The 23,554-nt window shown below is 45.5% G+C and overlaps 1 protein-coding gene across 1 annotated transcript in view; it reads right to left on the minus strand.

Annotated features, from left to right (window-relative positions):
* Window positions 1-23,554, minus strand: part of HPSE2 (heparanase 2 (inactive)) — a 107,005-nt gene that overhangs the window by 78,102 nt on the left and 5,349 nt on the right. The window contains exon 3 of the mRNA XM_066323766.1: window positions 15,937-16,098. Within this exon, the coding sequence (XP_066179863.1) occupies window positions 15,937-16,098 (162 nt within the window). The remainder of the gene's footprint in view (window positions 1-15,936; window positions 16,099-23,554) is intronic.

Consider the following 23,554-nt stretch of genomic DNA (forward strand, 5'->3'; position numbering starts at 1 on the left):
TCGGGACATCAGAAGACACCTGTCCTATAAATAGGAATCATTTACCAATTCAGAGCAACACACACATGTTTTGGCAACCTCTCAGCCAATAAAAGCAGAAGCCACAACTTCAGAATTATCCAAGTGCTATTATTTTAAATGTGAAACAATGGTTTACATCATCACAAGTTAACTCCTTATTTCCCAGATTCTCATCATGCATGTCTGTGCTGAATCACACAAAAAATTAACCCTTCCCAAAATTAGTTCATTGCCAATTTGGAAAAATGCCTTTTTTTTTTTTTTTTTTAAGAATAGAGCAGAAACAACAACGAAAAAAAGCAGAACTTTAGGTTTGGAGCTGTAGATTTGGTGCTTTTGATTCCTTCAGTAGATTTTTTTGCCTGTACCTCAACACCCCAGAATTTCAACTTCAAAACTTTCAAAGTCGGTTCAATCACTTAGATCACAGACTTTGCTCGGCAAAATGCTCAGAAACACCACTTTGGGATTTTGAACAGAGCTGCGATGCTGGGCTCCAATTTGTTGACACTTGGGTTTCTAGGAAAAATTAGCAGGAACACGTGCAAGGGTGTGTGTAAGGGAACAACGTGAAGTGCTGCTTCCAAACAGGTGCAGCCGATTATCTCAGGCAACGCTGTGCAGGAAAAGAAACGCTATTTTCTTCCCGAATTTTAAGAGCACTAAAAACTTCCAGATAATGGGAAGTCCCTGAAGCTTTTAGAAAGTGTTTTCTCATACTCCATACCTGGTATGACAGCTGCTTCTTTGCAGCTATGGGGAGTTGTGGTTTTCCATTTGTGAAAATTCAAGTGAAATCTATCATTTTTTGGAAAGAGCCTGAGTCCTGGTGTTCTCAAATATCTTTACAGGTTGAACATTTGGAAAGGATCCAAGACTCCAATCAGAGCCTGAATATGTGGAAATATTTAACTCTCTAAGAAACAGTATATAAAATAAGCTGTTTCTCTGCTTGATGACTATTTCAGGATTGACTAATTACTTGTCATGATGCCAAACACCACAGAGATGGCTCAAGAGGATAATTTCTGAAACTTGAATTTGTTACATTCTATCAAAGGAAGACTATTTCTGTGTCAAAACCCTATATCAGGAAATTTATATACAGCAAGATCATAAATGAACTTTTGGATGCCCAAGGTCAAATTATTCAATGAAATATCAGCTAAATCTTTTTTGGGAGGTGGAATGAACAAGGTTTAAAATAAAGCAGGAAAATAAAGACTACTGTATCAAACACAGGTACCTCCTGGGGAAGCACTCATATTTCAGATAGTTGGTCTCTGGATCTTATTTCAGGGAAGGATTTGGTGGCAAGGAGCAAAGACTCCCTGCTGTCCTGGTCAGCACATCATCTCCTCCCTGGGGGTGATTGTAGCAAGGAGATGTAGCTGAGGTTTCCTAAATTCAGTCACTTCTGTCCAAAACACCCTGACCTAAGCTTGGTCTTTCTTCTCATACCAAAGCACATCACATCAAGGCCAGGCAGGTTCTGGCATAGGCAGGGGCTAAATTCACCTCCTATTTTAATGGGAAGAGAACCACAGCCCATAGTCCAAGCTCAGGTTTGCTTCCAGCTGAGTGAAAAGTCCCACTGGCCAAGTTATCAGCAAAGGCTAACATTCAGTTTGGCTTCAGGACTATTTAATTCCTTCCATCGCCTATTCTCTAGGAGGCACAACACTCAAGTTCCACATTTATACAGGTTATAAGGATAGAAAAGACCATTCTCAGCATTATAAATCTGAACATTATTTCTCCAAGGTTGTCCTGCACTAGGTTTTAAATCATAGCTTTCTTTTTTGCCTTTCTTCTCTAATATTTCAAGATATTTCCCTTGAAGTTTTTCTTCCTCTTGTTGGTACTTGCACATTATGATTAAGTTTCGTTTTAATTTTTTCTTAATTAGATTAATATTATCTATAGCATCCTATTTCCAGGATTTGGTCACATTTACTGCTCTTTTATGAATCTTTCCCAACCATACAGCATTTTGGCTAGAATGGGCATGGGAATTGGACATGGTGCCCAACACTACTTCCCAATACCATTTCCAATGTCAGAGCATCCCAGTGACCCTTAGAGGGCTCTGGGTGCACATGTCCTCCCACCGACTACTCTGCCTCATGCCCACCAAGCTATTTGCAGAATCCCTAATTCCTTTTTATTTGTTTCCACCTCAAATTTAACCTTTTCTCTGCAGTCCTGTGAAGTCAAAATCTATACTGAGTATCAAAACACATGAGCTTTAGTTCACCTGTAAAACTATCAGATGCCAGTCCCAAGCTTGGAGCTGCACAGAGCTCGCTGTCACAGGAGCTGGCCAAAGCCAAGCAGCAGATTTCAGATCAGTGCCCTGACACACCATGTGAGATAACCAAAGGCTTTGGCACAGAGAGGACAAAAATACAGCAGCTGCCAGAGAGAGCAGCTTTGTCTGTTTAATATCTTACCATTGAAAAATGACCTTTTACTTGTCACTAGTGTTACAAGGGAGCTGCACCAGGTGGAAGTGGGTGTTGTGTAGGGTTTGGGGAGCTTTTACCAGTGCCTGTGGTGGCTGGAGCACAGGTCAATAACAACTGGTCAGTGAACTGAGCAATGGAAAGAAAAGGGGGATCAAGATCCAATTAGCACTATGGGAGGGAGAATGAGAAGGATTTTGGAAGAAGAAAAGCTGCAAGAGCCAAGCAGAAGGGCACAAGGCTGCAATGAGGGCAGATAACCATCAGAACAAGCTGAGCTCCAGCGTGGTGGGAGGGGACAGCAGCACAGCAGCCAGTGTGTGGGAGAGGGAGAGAAGGAGCAGCATCAGCCTGCTATGAGGCCACAGGGAAGACACAGCTGTCAACCACAGCCCTGCAGAAAGGCATGAGAGGGATCAGCAGGGGAGACACACATGGAGTTTGGTTTTGGCCAGCCTGAGAAAAGCAGGCTCCATCCACCATGGAGCTTATGTGGGATGTACAAGGCTGGCGGACAGAGGGAGGAAAGAGGTCCCTTCTGGGGCATTCCTCACCTCACATGGGTCCAGGCCAACACAGCAATCCATAACCCTGAGGAAAGGAGAGTCTCACGTTTGGGCAGCAAAGGGGCAGGGGAAGGCACCTAATCCAGCCAGGAAAGAAGGAGACCTGTGTGACAGGGCTTTGAGTAACTTGGTCTTGTGGCAGATGTCCCTGTCCACGGCAAGAGGGTCGGAACTAGGCCATCTTTAAGGCCCCTTCCAACCCAAACCATCCTATGATTGTATGTGGAACACCATCAGTCATAGCAGCTCTAGAACTTCATTCCTATATGCCAGCCTGGCAAGGCACAGAAAGCACCTGTGGCAAATCCTGACACCACCTGCAAACAGTCTCCTCTTCCTTCTTCCACACTCACGTGCTGAGGGGCTCAGAGACTGGCAGTGTGCCTGCCTGGCAGACGAGGTGCACAGCACCACCGGCAGCCTTCTGGAGGTGCAACCTCCCTCCCACCCAGCTCACCCAAAGCAGCATCCTCCCCTGTGTGCTCCCAATCGCCGTCCTTACAGAATTGCTCCTTGTTCCTGTCACCTCAGCACAGCTGGCGGCAGAGCATCTTACTCCACAGCTCACCCCAGCACCATGAACTAAGTGTCCCAAGCCTGCCTGGCTGTTTGTACAGCCTTTCCACACCAGTCTGAGGCCCTAAAGCCACCCAAACTCTCCTGTCACACCCTATGGCAGGCACAACAGACCCCCAGCATCCTTCTCTTGCACTCCTGTCACCTTGAGGTGACAGATCCAGTTCTCCCCACACATGCACTTACAGATAGCAACGCCCTCGTCCAGCATGGAAACAGAGACATAAATTAAGTGCTGTATGTGTGAGGAAAAGCAGACAGCTCAGCAAGGCTCTAGCACTGAGTGGGTTGGCAGAGACACTGCTCATGCCAGTGGGCTCAGACAGCAAGCTCTGGTGGTGTAACCACCTAAACCTTGCATAGCCACCTAAATGCAAGGCCTCCAGAGCTACACCCCTTTTCCGCTCTGTGTGTACACTTCTATGGTTACAGTTTGCTACTAATCCACAGACCATCACTGTTCCTAGGTGTCTGCTCTGTGTGGTAGATAATACATAATGGTTTAGACCCACAGTTTTCCTGTGCAAATATGTGTTGGGAAGCACTTAGAAACTGTTATACAACATTGAAATATTTCCAGAAGAACCCTCTGCAGTTGGTATGACTACTACTTTATCAGACATCTAAGCATTTGTTTGGCCTGTGCCCTCACACCTCCCCAAAAAGCCTCCAAACAAATCCCAGAGCTGAATCAGTTTCCTCTATTTAGAGGCTCCACTAAGTTTTTTCCTAGGATTCCCATATTCTTTACTTCTTTTTCTTTAAAAATATATAAATAGTCACATCGTCATATGAGACAAGTAGAGACTGACTCTTATGGGTAAAAAACAGATGTTTCCCAATCTTCCCTAACAAAGTAATATTTTATATATGGCTCTTCAATGGATTTATAGCCAATGAAGGGATGTTACTACATTAGCTCATGGAGGGGGTGGGTGATAAAAACTGGAAAGGAAGAGCCAGACAAGGAAAAAAGAAGCTATCCAGAGCGCTGCAATTGGAGAAGCATGACAAATGGGCAGCACAGTTTTAGAGGGCTTCGACAGCAAGGCAGATTGCCTGGCTGGGAGTGATTGTCCACAGCTGGAGCATCGCAGAGACCATCTGGTATTTCTTAAACATGCTTTCCCCAGGTGATCCAATTCTTGGAGTGCCCCAGCGAAGAGAAGAAAAAAAGGCCTGCGAGTCTCAGTCTCATTTCCAGAGTTCTCCTAATTAGTTAATAGAATTATATTTGAACTGGTTTCAGTTTCTCCTACAAAACCTTTGATTTTGCCACCTTTTCGTCGGAGGAAAAAAAGAAAATTTAAACTCATGAAGGTTTTAATTTCTTTAAGAAAGTCAATTATTGTGTCTCTTGGCACAGCAATCCAATATAAAACTTAATGAAGTAAAGAGAGATCCAAAATTTCTTTTGAACACCTTGTAACTTCACTTTTCCCCCACCACTTTTAGCTGTACGAAGCATGCATATCCAGAACTTCTCACGTTACTCTCCCACCCCCGTGTATCCATCCCCAGCATGAGCCTCTAAAAAAGCAGAGCGTGGACTGCATGGGGGACTCCAGGACTCAAGGGGCCCTTACAGGATTCTGACCCTTTTCTTAGCTTGGAAAAGTGTTAAAGAGTTTAATTAACTGTGTGTGCCACACAGTCCCATCCGTGCAAGGAGGGCTGGCAGAGGAGCAGTGCAAACAATATTTGCTGCTGTCCTTGTGTTCTCCATAAGACAGCCAGGAGCACTGGGAACCAGCTAATGAAGAAAAGAGCGAGAGAAAGCGGTAAATAATAAATGAACGGACAGATGGAAAAAGGGTTAGAGCGAGCAACCGGAGAAGAGGCCTTGGGAAGCAAACCTCGTTCCCACCAGCAGGCAGTGCCCCCTCCGAGCAGTGTGGGGCAGGAGATTATCCAGGGTCCAGCCACAGAGATTATCCCCGCTGCTCCCCGCCAAGCCAGGCTCGCCATCCACGCCCTTCCCCTCTCCTCGTTTTCTCCGGGAGTTAGCCCAGCCACAGAGCTTTGGTCTGTTGGAGCTGTATCCTGCACACATCGCGCATCCCCGGCTGCAAGCTCCTCAGCCAGTACCACTGCTGGTGTTTTTCCCAGGGAGCAAACACACAGGAATGGTGGCTGGAGGGCTGAAACTAGCAGTACTCCTACAGCTGTAACAAAATTAGTTGCTGTGTCACAGTTTGTCAGAGAAGTTTTTAAAAACTGCTGAGAACTCACCAGACACAGAGTTTCCTGCTCTGTCCACATGGGCATCTACCTCCTCTGAGTCTGTATGTGAGCAAAGCTAGTGGGATCGTAATTCCTGTCAAAAATTCATACACAGGATGCTTCAACATCTCCAGGCTGAAAAATAGTCTAATTAAGTTACTGGGAAGGAAATACTGGACAAAAGAAACCAAAGGAATATTTAAAGGGGATTTTGGCTGGGGTTTTTTTGTTTGTTTGTTTTGCTTTTAGCTGATGGCTAAAATCAGCATATTCTACCACGATGCTGGAAGATTTTGGCAGGAAACACATCCTTATGCAGTGGTATAGATAGCAATAACAGAAGATAATATAACCCATTATTGTAATGCTAAAGAAATAGCAACCAACTGCAAATCACAAAGTATAGAAAATTAATACAGTATTTAAAAAGCATGACGGAATAATTCATGCCTTGCTGAGTTATATGTGGGAATTTAAATATAGAAGAAAGAGGGGAAATGAAGAGACATAGCTGTGTAATTTTGTGCACATGGAAAAATTATCAGTGAAACTACAAAAATACAAATATAGGCACTCTGTATTTATTTTTAAAAAATTATGAATTCATCATAAATTCTTATATACATCACCATTTACTAATGACCAAGACATGAATTAGATAACATCTGCTTTAGATAAGCACTATTACATCACCCACCCTGAATAATTTGCACCTCCAAGTGCACTTAGGAGATCTCTGACCTGTTGATGCTAATTTTTAATAAATCTTGGAATGCCAAGTAACTCTAGAAGGGTAGGTGAGCCCTAACCCCATGCTGGTGCTTCGGCAGGACTTGCTGACCTAGGGACCAGCAGCCAGTCAGACTGACAGAAGAATGTGACAGAGTAATTCAAAGACAATATGAGAATCTACCAATAATTCATTATATTCATGTCTCAGCTAATTACCAGCCAGCATATGTTGTACAGAATCTAGTCCTATCTAACTGGTGTTACAGTTTGATTTAAGAACTTTCATTACTAGAAGTAATTTTGCATAAGTAGATGGACAGAAGTGGCTAATGAGACAAAACCCTCTTCATTGCTTGTTTCCCATCCCACAGGATGCAGTGTTTTTACTAATCACTCAGATAAATACGAGATCCTTAGGGGCAGCTTGCAGATAGCACAAACAAAGGTTGGTAAACAATGAACAAAACAGCCTTCATTTATCCTGTGATTCAATTAGTATGGCTAAATGGCCACCATCCAACCAAGTGTGCTTTAACTCAGCCAAGCACAAGATAATACATGAATGGGAAAACAATATAGGGCTTGTATCTCCGGGATGGAGAAGTCTGTCCTGCATGGCCACAGGACCAAGGAGGAGGAATGACAGGGCTTTGGCAAAGTGAAGCTTGAGGAGCCAAATCTATTCAGCTTTTGAAAGAAAAATCCACAAGGTTTGACTGCTGCATGTAGGCATTACACTAGTGTGGGAGGAGAGGGGGTTTCTAACCTGGTGGTGAGAGGCAAAGGAAGCTCCAGGGGTTGAAACTCTGAGTTAAGCACAGTGCTGACAAAGAAGAAAAGTAACATCAGCACAGCTGAAGATCAGAAACATCGCACAAGAAGCTCTGGATTGATCCTGGGGCCCAGCATAAAAGCAGGGGGTGAAACTCAGTAGTACAAAAGGCAGGTATAAAGACCACTGTGTAAAGTAAGACTGGAAGGAGCCCAGACACTGGCACACTGGGGGTCTGCTTTAGGCTACAAAATCAGGGAGATCGGAAGCATAGGCTTATTGGGAGCATCTGAAACACAGAACCTGCTGGTAATTAGGGACCTTTAACTGCCCACACATTTGCTGGGAAAGGAAGACATCAGACACCGCCTTGCATCAAGTTCCTGGAATGCACAGAGGGGAAAAAAATTGACAAAGAAGCGACAGGAACAAAATTAGGAAGGAGTCTCCCTGAGGTTTGATTCTCATCAACAGAGAAAAACTGGGGAAAGCCATGGAGGTGGAAAACGCCGAAGTCAGGAAAGCCTGAAATGAGGGTTTGTACTTGTTTGAAAAAGAACGGGAAATAGTGGCAGAATAAAACTAGTGCTTTGTAAGGACAGAGGCTTCAGTAATCTGAGAGGGTTGGCAAGAGAGATTTTGCTCCAAATGAAAAGGGAGTTAGGGAAAGACAATGTTTTGTAAACACACAGCAAGATAAGGGAACAGATGTAAATTATCTTAACACAGGGGTACGATTAGGGTAATTCACAGACTCCTCCGTGGCTCGAAGCATGCAAAGGAGAAATGGCAACTCCATCAGGCTGATGAGCACAAAGGAACAGCACCAAGAGAGAGGAACAGAGTGAAAGAGCCGAATGCTCCACAGAAACCGCTCGCAGCAGTGATCGCCAGTGGTAACCTGGAGACATTTGATAACTACATCAGTGGGAAGAGACAGACCAAAGAGTTCAGCACCTCCTGAGGAGGGAGAAAAGGTTAATAGATTGCTTTATGACACTGAACACGGCACAAGTCCTTCCAAAGCTGTTAGTGCGTGTCAGCCCTCCCCCTCTTCCACCAAAATCTGTTTTCTGTTAGGTTTATGTGTTTTTTTATTCTCTACACAGCACCCAGAACTGGCTGGTTCTGGTAATGACATTACATATTATAATGTATGTATAACTGCTAATTTTAAGATTCACAATTTATAAAATATCTTCTCTTGTGAGGCTAGTTAAATTGGACAGTAAATTGAATTTAATAAATCCTGAACATGTCACAAGAAGCCACATTTCCCACAGTTACAAAAACAATAACCAAATCAGATAATGAGAAAGCCAAAATGTGGCTTAACAGACTAGAGGGTGTCACCTGAAAAAGAGATTCACCTTCATGACCTCTCTCACACACACACATGCTGTCAGCACAAAATGAGTTGTAAAACTACTAATTAGGGTAAGAGAAGGCAGGGGATCCCAGGGGTTTGGCTCACAGCTGTCTCAGGAAGCAAAGAGGTATAAATTGGGACAGAATTGCACAATAGTCAAGAACTCATAGACTTAAAGCAGGAATGCTTAATGCTTTTGTTGGTTCAGACTTCATGAAAAGAAGGATAACATTAGGATCACAAAGTTAATGCAATTAAAAGAAGCAGAGTAGAAGGATAATGTATAGTAGCACCTTAGCAGAATGAAAACTACAGAAGTTTGATGTTTTAAAAGAGGTGGAGGTCCGTCAGCAACTATCCGTAGGAATATCTGGAAGATGAATGAGGTTCTAAAAGACAAGAAAAGGGCAAATATAGTGGCTATGTTCAACAGGTTGAAAAACCAAGGAAATTGCAGGCCAGCCAACATAACTTCAATTCCTGGAAAAATTTGGAAAGAAATCATCAAACAATCCATCTCCAAGGAAGGGCTGGAAGTAATAGCCCTGCCACATGAAGGCAACCTGACTTCTCTTTGATACAGCAACAAGGTCTCATGTGTGAGATAGAGGCAACAGATGTTCTGTACCTTTACTTTCTCAAGGCTTTACCTCCAGTTTTGTGTAACATTTTAATTAGAAAATTAGGAAAATAGAGTCTAGATGAAATTCCATGTGGGAAATGCGCAGCTGCTTGGGAAATGGTATACAAAATTGCACGCATGGACAAGCGGTATTGTAGCAAAAAAATCCTTGATTATACAGACAGAAGTGTCACGCACCAGGTACATGAAATAACCCTGCTGCTTTTCTCAGTCAAGAAAGGGCTCAGCTACAATACTGGTCTCATTTCAAGGCAATGCACTTAAAAAACATCCCAGACTCAGCAGAGAGAGCCCAAGGGACCCCAATGAAACACAGAGCCACAAAAAAATTGTAGAGGGTTGAAAGGGATCTCAAGATGCAGAATCAGCTACACATGTGTCATTCAACTTGAAAATAAAATGGACATGAGAAAAGAGCAACTGAAAGGCAGTTGTTCCATGCAGAGAACAAAAGTCTTCAGGGAAACATGATAACAAGCCTCAAATATGTAAAAGACTTCTGCAAAGAGAAAAGGAGTGCTGTAAGCTGTTCTCCATGTCCGTGGGGAGAGGAGATGCCATCATGGGCTTAAACTGAAGCAAGAGATTTTAAAAATACCAACTCCATAATGATACAGCTAATTACACCCTAGAGCAGACTGCTAGGGGAGAGTACATCCCTGCCATCACAGAAGGTTTTAAAACAAGGATAAAGCCACATAATTTGAATCAGTCAGCAGTGATGTCCCCACAACCTGGGCGATGCTGGTGCCTGGCAGCTGAGCCCCAACAGCCTGCAGGCTTTACACCAACATAACCAGGAACACAAAATATTTCAGCTACAGCAAACACCCTCAGAAGGCTGTGGAGTAAAAACAAACAGCCACTTTGTTTCAGAATGAGCTCATATAAACAACTGATAATGGCACAAAAACACTCAGTTACCCGAGATTGTTTTCCAAGATTTATTTTTCTCAGCATTATTCCATTGGATCTGACCCTAAGATCTCAGAAGACACCTGCAAACTATCCTCAGAAGGTTGGCATCTCTGCTGGTCATTAACTGTGGGCTCAGTACAGACAGTGTTTTAATGACATTACAGTTTCCCTGGGCCCTTCCTCCCAGGAAAGCCTCCAGTGTTTCACAGCAACTCTCTCCCCCTCTTTCCCACAGGAGTTGATGAGATTATTGTGTTCCCTTTGCTGACAGGACTTCTCCACCAGTACCCCACTTGTGCTAATCAAAGTGACAAGTTCTGGATAACCATTTTCACTTTGGTTTCAGCTTTGAATGCTACTTTTTTTTTTTTTTTTTTTTTTTTTTTTTCCTTCAAAGGGTTCAAGTCCTTCAGAGTTTGGCTGACTTTCCAAGAGTAGCAGCTGATCCCACAAAAGATATTGCCTCTTGCCAGACCAGACACCTTTCCCCAAGCAGAGATCAGGTACAGATTTGCCATGGAAAAGGCTAGAAGATGCCCTCTTGAGGAACTTTTCAGATCTATTTTGTACAATGCTGTGGATAATCTATGTAACAGAAGGGTCTATGATGAACAGCAGGGCAGAGAGCTTGATCCAAAAGATACTCCCAGGCTGTTACACAGCTCCAGGATGCACTCTCCTTGAAGGAAAGCTGGAGAGCCAGTGCAGACAACCCCTGTGCAGCACTCAGTAAAGCAGCTATGATACATATCACTCCTGTGCAGACCACAGGACATGTAGGTTGCTGATCCCAAACAAGACGCCAAACAGGCAAGGAAGCTGTCCTTACCTCTGCAACAACCCTGTCAGGTACAATCTCACAAGGTGGCTCACCCTCCCATCCCAGGCAGTTGTCCCAGGTGTAGCTGGGGATAAAACACATCTGAGGCAAATTCCAGGAAAAATGACCAGAGTGGCCTTACTGCCTGGCAGCACAGGCACCTAAAGCACACCCAACCCCATGCCCTGCTTCCTACACACACCCTCTTGCAAGGGCAGCCTCTGAGCCACGGTTCTCTCAGACCCAGCACTCCATGGGATGAGCTCAGGCCCTATAAACATGTCCTGCTCAAGGACCACTGTCTCCCAGAGCCAAAGCATTCAACAGGAATCACAAAACCACTAGGGGAGGTTCACAAGTGCAGGAAACCCACAACACAGGTGCTCCACCTGAGCTGTGTGATCCCCTGCTGAAGGACAAGTACAACTGGGGCTCTTGCTCTCTTCGGGGAGAAGCAAAAAACATATTTCTGTGGGACAATATCTCACTAGCAAGCCCTTCATGCAGACACACTGCCCTCATCTCTGCTCTGTGCCTCCCACACATAAGTGTTCTGCAGTAGCCACACATACCTTCTGCTCCCCTACCCTGCTTTGTTCCAGTCATCCCACGTTACACATCCCACTCGTGAAAAGTGGGTGTACACTCTGTCATCACCACCTCATACCCCCAAAACAATTATCTTGGACAAAGAGGGTCTCTGCATGGCTGCTAACATCTCCAAAAGCAGACTTTTTCAAGGAAAAACTTCACAGAGACATCACAACTGCTGTTATGGCAGAGTTTATCTAATTACCTTGGTGGGGTAGTGGGATGTCAGTGTAAAACACCTGATTTCAGTGTTGGACACAAACTACATAGTGAGTGCACAAATGCACTCTTCAGCAGGTCTCAGCTCTGTTCCTATCAGTTCCATCTGAGTTTAGTCCCTTCAAGTCTCTCTCAGTGCAGTGGGGAGTTACACTGATAACCCCCTCAGCAGGGTGGGACCACAGAGGGCCACCTGGGAGCATTACAAGCCATGTGAGGAGGATCTGCCCCCTTAATCACTGCTTTTAGATGCTGTGCTGTATGATATTACAGGATGGAGAGCTCCCACCACACACCTTCCATTCTCCTCATTGGCTTTTCAGTGCAGATGTGGTGTGGCAGACAGGCCAGAGTTCTCATCATTAGTTTCTTGATGCAGTGAAGTAATCTGTGTCACAGTTTCAGGCAGAAGGTACAGCAGAAAGGTGTTTCTCCATGTTTCAGAATGAGCAGTGGGTGAGTTTGTTTCCTCTGGATGGTGAATCCTCAAGGGAGATTTATAGTCCAGATATTTCTTGGGAAGCCTCAGTTACACTTAACACTTCATGTGAATACAGGAGGGGCCAGTTTTTCACGTGTGTCTACTGACCTGAACAGTTCCCTCTTCCACAGGCTTATCAGGCTTTATTTGAGAACAGTGCAGAAACCTATGGACGTGCAGTCTCTGAAACTGCAAATGCAGTACACTGACCCAGCACCACAGGGGGAGGAATTTGGGGTTGTCTATTGAAGCCTGATGCTGCCCCACTCCCCACAAGCTCACTCTGAAATCTGCGTGCACACTGTGTCTCCACTGCCCACGGCAGATCCTCACCCCTCACCTGCTGCCAGCTGATGTTGTGCATCCCAGTCCCTCCCATCTCCACCCAGTTCCAGGACTCCAAAATGACCTTCTGAGGACTGCAAGGGACGGGAGCCTGCTGTGACGATTGCAACTTCTAGCCCAGCTGGTACAAAACATAACAACAATCGCTGCTTGCTCTGAGAACCGTGAAGGAGCAAAGAAAGACTGCTTCTCCTCCCTGTCCCAGGGCGGGCTGAGCTCAGGGAGCTGGTTCCCAGAGGAGAGCAGGCAGTTCTGTGCACTCTCCCTCTCCTCTACCACCGACTGACCCGGGAGCACGAGATGCTGATCTGTGAAACGAGATACCCGTCTCTGAGCACCACGGAGGAAGCAGCAAAGATTAATAAACCTCAAAATATTTTACAGCATTTAAATAGCACGGTCACAGATCAAAGGCAATTGCTCATGTCAGGGAGGCAGGCTCAGTAAGCCTGGAAAGATCACATACAGAAAGCAGAGGCAAGATGCAAGAGAAAGCCTGCAGACAGGAGCCGAGGAAGACTCGATGAGAAACCAAAGTGGTCTAAGCCAGAGTCTCACATGTGTTCCTGGAGGAATGAGTGCCAGAAAGACTGTCTGGTTTCACTCAGTCTCAGTTGGGTCTTAGCACAAAAACACACATTTCATTTTAAGACACCCTCTTACCTTCGAAGTACCTGCTGCTGTGAGCAGCTGAAATCCCAGTATAACACAGCCCTGCCTGATGCCTGAAACAAGGATCACACTGGGAATAATGTGCAACTGGTGAATAGATTTGAAAAAGCCCTCAGCTCACATGGATGCCACAGAGATGCAGAATCACGCCCTCTACTCTAAAAGCTTTCATTCCTAAACCCATGAGGGTACTGCTTGAAAGTTTGTGGGCAGAATCCATTGCTCACACGGGCAGGCAGAGTGGGAGGTCTGAAAGTCTTTCAAATTGCTCATGTAACTGTGGTACCTGTGAGGAGGAAGAGAAGGAAAGGAATGGGACTTTTTATCCAGATCACTACAGCGGTAGTGGTAGTGATACAGAAATAAAAATGCCACACAATAGTGTTTCTACTCTCAAGCTCTCCTAGAGGAGCTATACCATCATAAAGCACCTTTACTCTCATATAATTTTGGGCAAGATAGGCCATTTACATTTTTTGGGTACAACTGAAGAACTAGCAGTAGTAGGAGCCCTCTCACCCAGAGGTATGGGGTTCAATATTGCTCCAGTCAGGGCTGGACACCGGGGGTCACCCACAGTGTGTGCACTGCATGAGGCCTAGCGACTCCTCAATACAGGAGGAAACCCTGTTCTGAAGGATCTCATGGATACTCCATCCCTGCAAACCCAGTCCTTCACTAAGGACTCCCTAAACCACATCTGCATTCTTGCTCCTGCACCTTGCCTCGTGACCTGGGGACTCCCTACAGCAGTGTACAAACCCACTGTGCAGAACAAAAAGAAGTCCTCAAGCAAACTCTGTCTGATTGAATTCTGAAGGTAAGAAATGTCCTTCTGCAACAGATGTACAACCCCCTCTACCCACCCCAAACACCAGATCCATCACAGAGAAGGGAAATATTTACACAAGTTAGTAGAGTTCCAGTTAAATATTATGCTTAGCTGTCTAGAGACCATGTTCTCAGACTATGTCTATGAAATAAAAGATTAAACTTCATAACAATTATGAAGTTGCTCTGCTCACATTCAAAGGGAGTTAAAGAACATTAAAATAGTTCTTTGGGTAATATTCTGGTGAAATTGCTCTCTCCATCCCGGAGAGTTAGAACTAAAACCTTCTGAACTATCCCATAAACACACTTGGAAAGGCTAAGAGCTAAGCTGATAACCAGGTAGCACCTCTGCTCTGAAGGTTCTGTAAAAAATGTGAGCAATGCCAGAGAGCTTTTGAAGGAGCAAGGGAAGGAGGATAGGGGAGAGCAGCTTCACTTCTCGAGGGAAGTTTGTTTAGTGGAAAGTAAGCAAGTTGTCAGGGGAAAGGCTGACAATGTTGATTCCAGCAGTTGTACTGGGAATAAACAGCCAAGTGGATTACGTTACAGAGAATGAGAAACGGCTCTGAGGATCCCATTTAAATGCTGGGCCTTCAGGAATGATGTGATTCAACTACACTCATGGCCCCAATATCCAGTGACCCCTGGGCTGAGCCTTTTGACAATGCTGGTGTCACCATCTCACCTCTGTGGGGTCCCTGAGAGCTCCAACACAGCTGATGTCCCCAGGAGAGCCAGAGCGCACTGGTGAGGATGCAGACCCATGCTGGCTTCAAGGCAGGGGCTGGGCACTGAAATAGGGATGGCAGAGTGGGGGAGGTTGTGCAGGACTGGTTTGCCTCTCCTAGCCCAGCAGCAGGGGAGGGCCACCATGGGGCTTGCCATCTCCTCCCCAGACAGAGTACAGGGCCCTCCTTCCTATAAAAATAAGATGCCTGCCTGCCTTTCACAGGAAAGGGACCTGTCAAGAGGAGAAGGGGCTCTCATTTGATTTATTAGTCTCTTCCTCCTTCCCATCTTCTGTGCCTCATCCAGCTGTAGTGATAAGGAGAAGAGATATGAGAGGACCCTGTTGGCTGCTGGGATACCATCCTTCTGCCCACTCACTGCCTGAAGACATCAGTCCTTTACAAGCACCATTAAATGTGTATCCAAAATGTGGCAGTCTCCTCCATCGAGATTCTGTTCCCTGGATAATACAAACAGTTGCCAGAAAAAGAGTATCCTCTCATCTCTGTCTAGGCCATTATCCCTTTATATTTGCTCTTTAATATTTACTGGGTTCACACAAAGTGCATGCTCTGGAAAGAAAAAAATCAGCTGCAGCTTAAAGGACTCCAAATTTAGTAATTGCTGCAGCCCCATCGACGTGAACAGCTAGCAGGGAGATTTCTCCAGCACTTCACATGCCGTGGTATTCGGCTTAGGTCAGACTGTAGAAAATGTTCTGTTCAGGGGCACCAAATCTGGAGTGTTTGCATAGGTGCCAGCTGCAGAGGCCTAATGAGTCCACCTCCAGTTCCTACTGGTCGTTTCCCTCCCAATACCCAGTAACCTTGGTAGGAAACAGAGGCAGCCAGAGAGATGTTGATGCATACAGAGGCAAAGAACCTGAGGGTTTTAACACACCTGTGAGTTAGCCAGAACTAGACCCAGCTCCTGGCTCCAGAGCTGGTCTTATAGCCTTACCTGTTAGTGTGAGGTTGCTGTATGTGTTTGAAAACTGCTCCTTTAACAAAACCAAGTGCATCTGAGCTGCCTTTTCCCTCTGTAGCTCCAACATTATGTCAGGATGCTGGGCGATCTTACAGCCTTTCTGCTTATCCAGGGCAATGTCGCTGCGAACAATGTCTACAGCAAAAGGGAAAGAAAAGAGGGAGATGGCCAAACCTCAGCTTTCATTTTCATTTTTTGCCATATGCTTGGATCAGCTCCAGCCAACATGACAGTCACACAATCGTCACTCAGCAAACGCAACCCAACAAAAGGATTCAAACCCCTTGGATCCACCTATCAAATGACCCTCCCCAGACCAAGTCTCCTTTTCTCCCACACAAAGCTCAAGTTGTATGCTCACAGAACCTACTGACCCTTCCATCCTTTACCTGCCTCACTGGTGGTCTCTTACAATGCTAACCCCACCCTTGCAGGGGAGTGCAAAATTCTCCCAACATTATATTACAACCTTGTTACATGTGTGTTTGACACTAAATAATGAAAAAAGACAAAATCCCATTCCAGTAACCCCTGGCTTCCACTTAACCTTGCCTGCCAAAGAGGTGATGAAGAAGGCTTGTTCTCACCTTGCTTATCCTCACTTCACCTAGCACAGGTCAGCATGGCTTATGACTCTTTGAACAAGTGCCTGTATCCTTCTAATGCCTGACATTCAGGAGGCAGAAGGATCATTGAACAATTCTTTTCCCTTCATATGAGCATTCTCTAAGACACATTGTGAGACAAAAATATGACATTCCCTACCCTAGAACTACTCACCTGCTGAGGAAAGGGAATGATGGAGTAGCAAGGCAGAACAAGAATCAAGTAAAATCTGTCAGTCTAAGCAGGAGAGGAGTGGTGCAAACTAGCCCTTGCTAGGTCACTTATGAGTTTAATAAACTCTGTAACGTGTTCAGATCTATAGGCACCAGATGCTGTGTCTAATTCTTACAGAACCTCAGGTGGCCAACTCTGATAATCAAGGATAGAAGCTGGAATTCTTCCACCACATTGCATAAGGTCACTTTGCCTAACAAGGTTGATCTTTGCTTGGTTCAATTCTCATCTAGCTAGAAGCTGGAAGAAACTTGCTGTCGGAGAGAGTCACACCTTGCTCCACTCACACTCTCCAGCTCCTTTCTTGTTACGCACATCAAGAAACACCAAAATTGCTTCCAAAAGTCATACTCCTGTCTCTCAAGGTGTCCAGTCTCAGGTTCAGCAAACTTTAGTTCAAAGCTCTGCTATATCTTGGGCCGGCAGGGAACTGCCTCTAAACATGTGGTGGAGGACCAGAAGCCACATGAGCTTTCTGTCCCCAAGCCTTATCCTAGAGTCACTACACTTTCTTGCCCAGGCTATGTTCTACCTCTTTTCTGTGTAGTTTGGAATTAGTACAGCTTCTCTACGGCCTGTCTATTTCTGTGTGAAATAATTAAAGAACTGAAAATTGAGAAGCACAACCTTAACATCTGTCCCCCACAAGAAAGACTATTGCTACCATGGGCTGCTGGAGTTACCTAGAGCCCATGAACTACCTGGGTGATGGATTTCCCTGCCTACACAAGTGAAGGCAAGAGTTGTACACCCCTCACCCCCAAGGCAAAATGCAGCCAAACACATCAACTAGGCCCTGAAGGAGAAGACTGAGAGGCAGAGAGGTTTGAAACTAGATGGTCAATATGCTGTCTGCAATTCTCTTCAAACTGCTCTAAGGGTATCCAGGCTGGGTCAAAACAAGTTGGTTTCCTAAAAGGAATGGATGACTTCTAAAACCCAAACCACGGCAAATGTGGACCCATGTGGAGGAACCACTGGCTCAGGACCAGGGTCAGGGGCCAGCACCTTGGAGGGTGCAGGGGGCCATGGCAGTGGGTCCTATGTGACATCCATCTTTGGGGACCACAGGGATGGCTCTGCATGCACTGTCAGCAGGGCCTAGGGGCAGAGGGCAGGCCCAGGAATGATTTGTAGGAGCAGTGTTTTGATAAAGCTGCTGTGACAGGGATTACCACAAGGATGTCAAGCCACATGCAGACAAATCTCTGGAAGATTGTGGGGAAGACGTGCAGGGCACAGAAGTCAGAGCACTCTCTGATAGTTATACTCACGGCGTTCTCTGAGAGCTGCCACTACAGACACTCAAGAAGTAGAGGCAAGACATGCAAGGTCCTCTCTTCTCAAATTGGTGATGGACCCGAGAAACTTGCCCAAGACCTAAAGATGGAGGTGGACCCCACAGTCGTTATAACTCCAGCTTAAACTGTGAGCAGATGTCTGGGATACGGGCTCACCAAGGAACTCAGTGCCTGCTCCTTCATACTCCACCAGGCTGTGCTCAGGGAAGGAGGAAAAGGCACCTCTGCACCACTCTGCTGAACCAACAGCACTGAGGGAAGAGGGGTGGCAGACCATAGCTTCTGAAGGCCTAGGGGAATTCTCAGCATAAGCAACCCGGGGGACACAGACAGCAAGGAGTTCACAGCTTTCAAATCTTAAAAGGAGGAGACAGAAAAAAAGACAGATGCAAGGAAGCCGAGAAGGAGGACGGTACCCTGGAAGCTCTGGGCTGGGCAGCTCCGAGTGGGCAGGAGAAGGGCACTCACTGCCTCCCTAAGCCTCGATTAAAAAAAAAAAAAAAAAAAAAAAAAAAAAAAAAAAAAAAAAAAAGGCGATAAACTGCGCAGCAGAACACGAGCCCGAGCAGCTCCTGCCAGGAGTGCGAAAGAAGAACTCCAGATGTGAGAGCCCCAGAGGATGCCAAATGTTTCCGCGAGCCGGCCGGCCGGCAGCCGTGCCCCCGGGTCAGTACCCTGGCCAGCTCAGGCTGCCCCGCGGCCGGACCCCGGCGGGCGCGGCGCTCCGGGGCGGCGGGCGCGGGGCCCGCGGCGGGGCCGGAACCGCGGCGCCCAGCGGAATGGCGGGAGCACACCCGTGTGGCGGCCAGGTGAGCTGCGGCTGCCGGCAGGCGCACACCGGCACCGCCCGCCCCGGGACGGCCTCGGGCCCCGAGCCGGGCACATCCCGCAGGAGCTTTCCCCCCGCCAGGCTGCGGGGCCCGGGAGGAGGACGCTGCTTTGCCCAGGCTGGTTGTCTCCGAGTGCCCGCGCACATCCCTGTCCCTCCTCGGGATCGATCTCGTGATTCTGAGCACGGAGGTCACCGAAACTACCTAAGAAATGTTGAAGAACAAGTGAAAAACACCCTTCAGGAGTGGCACAACCGCAGCGATGCTCTTTCCAGGGGATCCTAAGGCTAGTTGAGCTCCACCAGTCTCTTTCTGTGAGTCACCTGCACCAAGGGGTTTCAGTGACCATTTCCCCCAGGGCAGAGAAGTTCCAAGCTGTGAGACCTCGAGGACGGCACACAGCACGCAGAGACGGCTTCCCTTGCACAGATTGAGCTTCTCTAGCAGAGAATTTACACAGTGTCAGTGTGGCCTGTGTGCAGGTGACCATCTCATGGCTCATGCCACCATCTGCCCGTAGGTAATTCCATTCCAGGAGTTCCTGGAGTCATGGAACAGACACAGACTACTGCAGCTGATCACCTGGAAGATGAGAGAAGGAAGGCACAGTCCCAGGTTTCTGTGGGCAGGGCAGAGGGATGTGGTTATCGTCAGAGGGATGTGTGACAGAAGGATAAAGAGAAGTAACTCATCTTTCTGTCTGTGTGTGTGAAAGTGAGCACTACCCACAGCCATCACTGCTCCAGCAAAAGCAAGAGTCACACTACCATGGCACCAGAACAAGCTGAGTTTGGCCATCCTCCTCAGGGGACTGTTTACTTCAGATTTCCAGTCTTCAAAAGTGAATTCAAAAGGGGGAAAAAAAACCCTCAATTTTATTTTATATAACCTGAACACTTTCTCTAAAAAATTGAATATTAGGAAATTATGTTAGTACCAAAATTAAATAGATGTTTAATGAGTGACCAGGCAAAAGTCTTGACAATTTTCAGATTGCTAAACTTGTAAAATACCTACTTTTTAAATCAACAAATTTAAAATTCTTTAAAAAACATGTTTGTCTGCTGGAGTTATAAAATGCCTAGTGATTGTGAATTTGGGAACATAACTTTTATCTAGAAAGATGGAAGATTTCTCATGACACAAGCTGGATCCTCATCGTGTCTGTCTTTAATGGGCAAATTTTTGACACATAAGTATCATTCCTTTATTTTTAACTGGGAAAAAAATCCCTGACAATGAGTTCCACAAGTCATTTCCCACCATATTAAAAAAAAGGTCATATTTGTTCGTTTTATATGTAATAATTCCACTGGATGCTCCCTATTTCTTGTTTCATGAAAACAAGGAAATAATCATTCCCAAATTGTCTTCTCTGTGTGACACTGAGCTCATAGCATTTGTCATAATCTCTGTCATTCTTTCCAAGATGAAAAATTTCTATGACTGAAAGATACGACTTTGATCACTTCCATCATCCTACTCCTCACATATATATTCTTTACACTGATTAGTATGTCAGCACCTAGTTTACTTATAGCATGAGAGTGTTCTCAGTGAGTGTTTCCAATTATTTTCTAATATCCTTAATAATAGATTCACTTTCTACTTACCTAAATGTACTCAGACAGCAGTCCATAATAAATTCAGAACATTTTCCCTGAATGCCAACTGCTAATTTAGAATGGATAGTTCTGTACAGAAAGTCATGTCTCTCCCCGTGCATATAATTTTTCATGAATCACTTTTCATTCATACAGAGTAATTGTAGCATGTAAAGAAGTGTGAAACTAATAAAAATATGTAATTTTAAAATAGAATTTAGGATGCTTATTATTAACAATTAAATATATAACCATAGAAATCTTTGTGTCTCACCAATACACAAGCAAATAGCTAACAAATCAGAAGTTAATTGCTTGATCACACCATTTCCTGAAGTTATTAAAGCACTTTTCATGCATGATTATAGCAGAACAGTTTTTAATTTAAAAAGAAAAAGTAGAGATAAACGGGCAATCTTTGGAATTAGCTCTTGCTCAGGCTGTATCTCGCTTACCTTGTGTAACATGATTTCTACAATCTATTTTTTGAAGTATTTTTAATTTCTAAGGAAACAACTAAGCCTTGGAACTCCTTATAGAGGCAGGTTGGAGATCTTTTCCTGCAGTCGTGGTGCCTGGGAATTAGGGAGCAGGAGGCTGCCTCAGAGCTCATGCTGAGGCACAGAGCAGCCCCAGGTCTGGCAAATCCCAGAAGTCCAAAGGACGTCAGAGGATCTTCCCATCTTGGGGACTGGGTTCTTGCTGTGCCTGAAATGCTACAGCCCTCTCTAAGGGGCTGTGTTTGAAACACTTGGAGGGTGAAAAAAACAACTATTTCCTCTTCAAGCTCTGAAAGGACAGATGTCTGAACTGTCAAAGGACACAAAGCAGACAGAAAAGGGGCCCTGGGTGACCAGAAACAGAAGATGATTCCTTGAATAAAGGAAAATTCGTTTGTTTGTTTTTACCAAGACAACAGGATGGTTCTCCATTCAGAAACATCTACTGCAGTTTTATGAGCTGGCAGAGCCAAAGGGACACTCCCAGTCACACGGCAACAACATTCCCTTTCTCTGGCTCAGGTACCCTCATACCCCATGACCATCCTCACAATCCTGCTTGTTAAATCCACAGTAAAACTGTTGCTTTCTTTTTCTACTTGAAATAATTTTCTGCTTCAGAGAATTAGAAATGTGCCAGAGCCTGCACAAGGGAAGTGGTGGAACAGTGCACAGACCATAAAGAAAGCACGGGGACCAGCCCTTTTGATGGCAGAGAAACACGAGGTGAGATTTCCTGCCTTCAGGACATAGATTTGAAGGGTTTAATCTGTCCAAGACTGAGACTGCTGCAGTCCCATCTGCCTTCAATGCAGGCTTTCCTTTGCCAGCACTGTCCTCTATACCTCTGCCTGGTCACACGGCATTAATCAACTTGGCAGCTGAAAAAGCTGAAGTGCAATCACACCTCCACCAGCAAGTTTTGCTCAGCTGAGATCCCTGAACTGACCCACCATGCAAACTCGGGCTCCAGGCATGGAAGAGGGCAGGAATATGCCAGAAGGGGCAGAAGAGTGGGAACAGCAGCCCTAGCTGGGGTCAGCTGCAGCCCCTGTGATACCACATAAATGAATCCTCAGGACATTTAACAGTTTACTATCTTCCTTTCCACTCAATACCCTGGCACATGTTCTAACAGCATGGCATCCTAGGAGACACTTGTGCAGTATGGACTGAGCAAGGGTGAAAATATGTTCCCACTGCCAGACAAATTTTGAGGCTTAAGATGCAGTGTTAGGTACCTGAGGAGGCCTGAAGGAATGGATCCAATGCCGAAAGAACACACAGAAAACCTATGCCAGTATTACACAGCATGATGTGAAGTTTCCTACACTATACTGCAAAATCCCCTGACTAGTATGGAAGGCCTAAGAAACATGTCTTTTTAATCTTTTTGTTGTAACTGGCCATTTTTCCAGGTGCCTGGTATCCCCTTAAAAAAAAAAAAAAAAAAAAAAAAAAAGGTGATAAAACAGAACTAAGCAACTTATCAGCAATTAAAAGAGTATTTTTAAAATGTGTTGTCCATACACACTTCAGCTCAGAAACTTCTTTGATGCACTACCTACAGCATGCAATTGTAGTCCTCTTCCCCTCTCCCTCCCATGGCCCACACAGGGCCATACAAAGTGTCCTTTGGTCTCTTCTCAGCCATAAAAAGGCTACAAAAGTCTACAGAAGGCTGGGGTAGAGGAGTGAGAAGTTGTGCACATGGGCCAACACATCTTTGAGAACTCCAGCTATTGGTAGCTCCTCTTTTTCTGCTGGAATCTTTCTTCATGGCACATTTGCACAGGGGGAAGCTATAGCAGCGCCTATGCCACCACAGTTATCCAAAGCTGGCTCAGTGGCTTTGAGGTGAGAGGCAGTTGAGGATCACCCTGCAGATTAAGAAGGCTCCACATTTGCCCACCAAACTCATACTGGAGCACCAGCAAGGAGCTTCCAAAATGGGATCTGGGCTCAGGCACTGAGACAGCACCTGCAGCATCTCTCGCAGAAACAAGACCAGGACTCCAAACACACATGACACTCCACCACCAAGCTCCAGGGCAGCATGCAAGTCAGGTTTTAGCAAACTCAGCTTCAGAAGAGGTTTTGTACCAGCAACAACCCATGCCTTTGCTCCAAAGAGGAGCTGCTCAAGTCTGTTTTCCTGGACACCAGTGTTTCTTGTTGTCCCACTCCTTAGACCCAACTGGTCCTTGGCACATGCCAGGCAGTATAGATTGCTTGTTAGGAAACAAAAGCAGAAGGAGAAGCAGGCCTACTACATAGACTGAGCATGAACCCTTACATCTTGGTACCTGCCCGGGAATCAGACGTGTGCCTGTGGCAGCAGAGAAACACATCTCCAGATAGCAAAACACAAAGCTGAGCACAGCTGGGAATAAAAAAAATGAACTCAGTAGGGCACATACAGAGAAACACCATTTAAGGGAGGGAAAAGTCTCTCAGGCTAAAAATGTTACACCTCTTGATCATAAAATGTCAAAAAGTCTCTGGCACAGCCCCAC

The sequence above is a fragment of the Sylvia atricapilla genome, chromosome 8 (genome assembly GCF_009819655.1).
Source record: "Sylvia atricapilla isolate bSylAtr1 chromosome 8, bSylAtr1.pri, whole genome shotgun sequence".
Classification (NCBI taxonomy): domain Eukaryota; kingdom Metazoa; phylum Chordata; class Aves; order Passeriformes; family Sylviidae; genus Sylvia; species Sylvia atricapilla.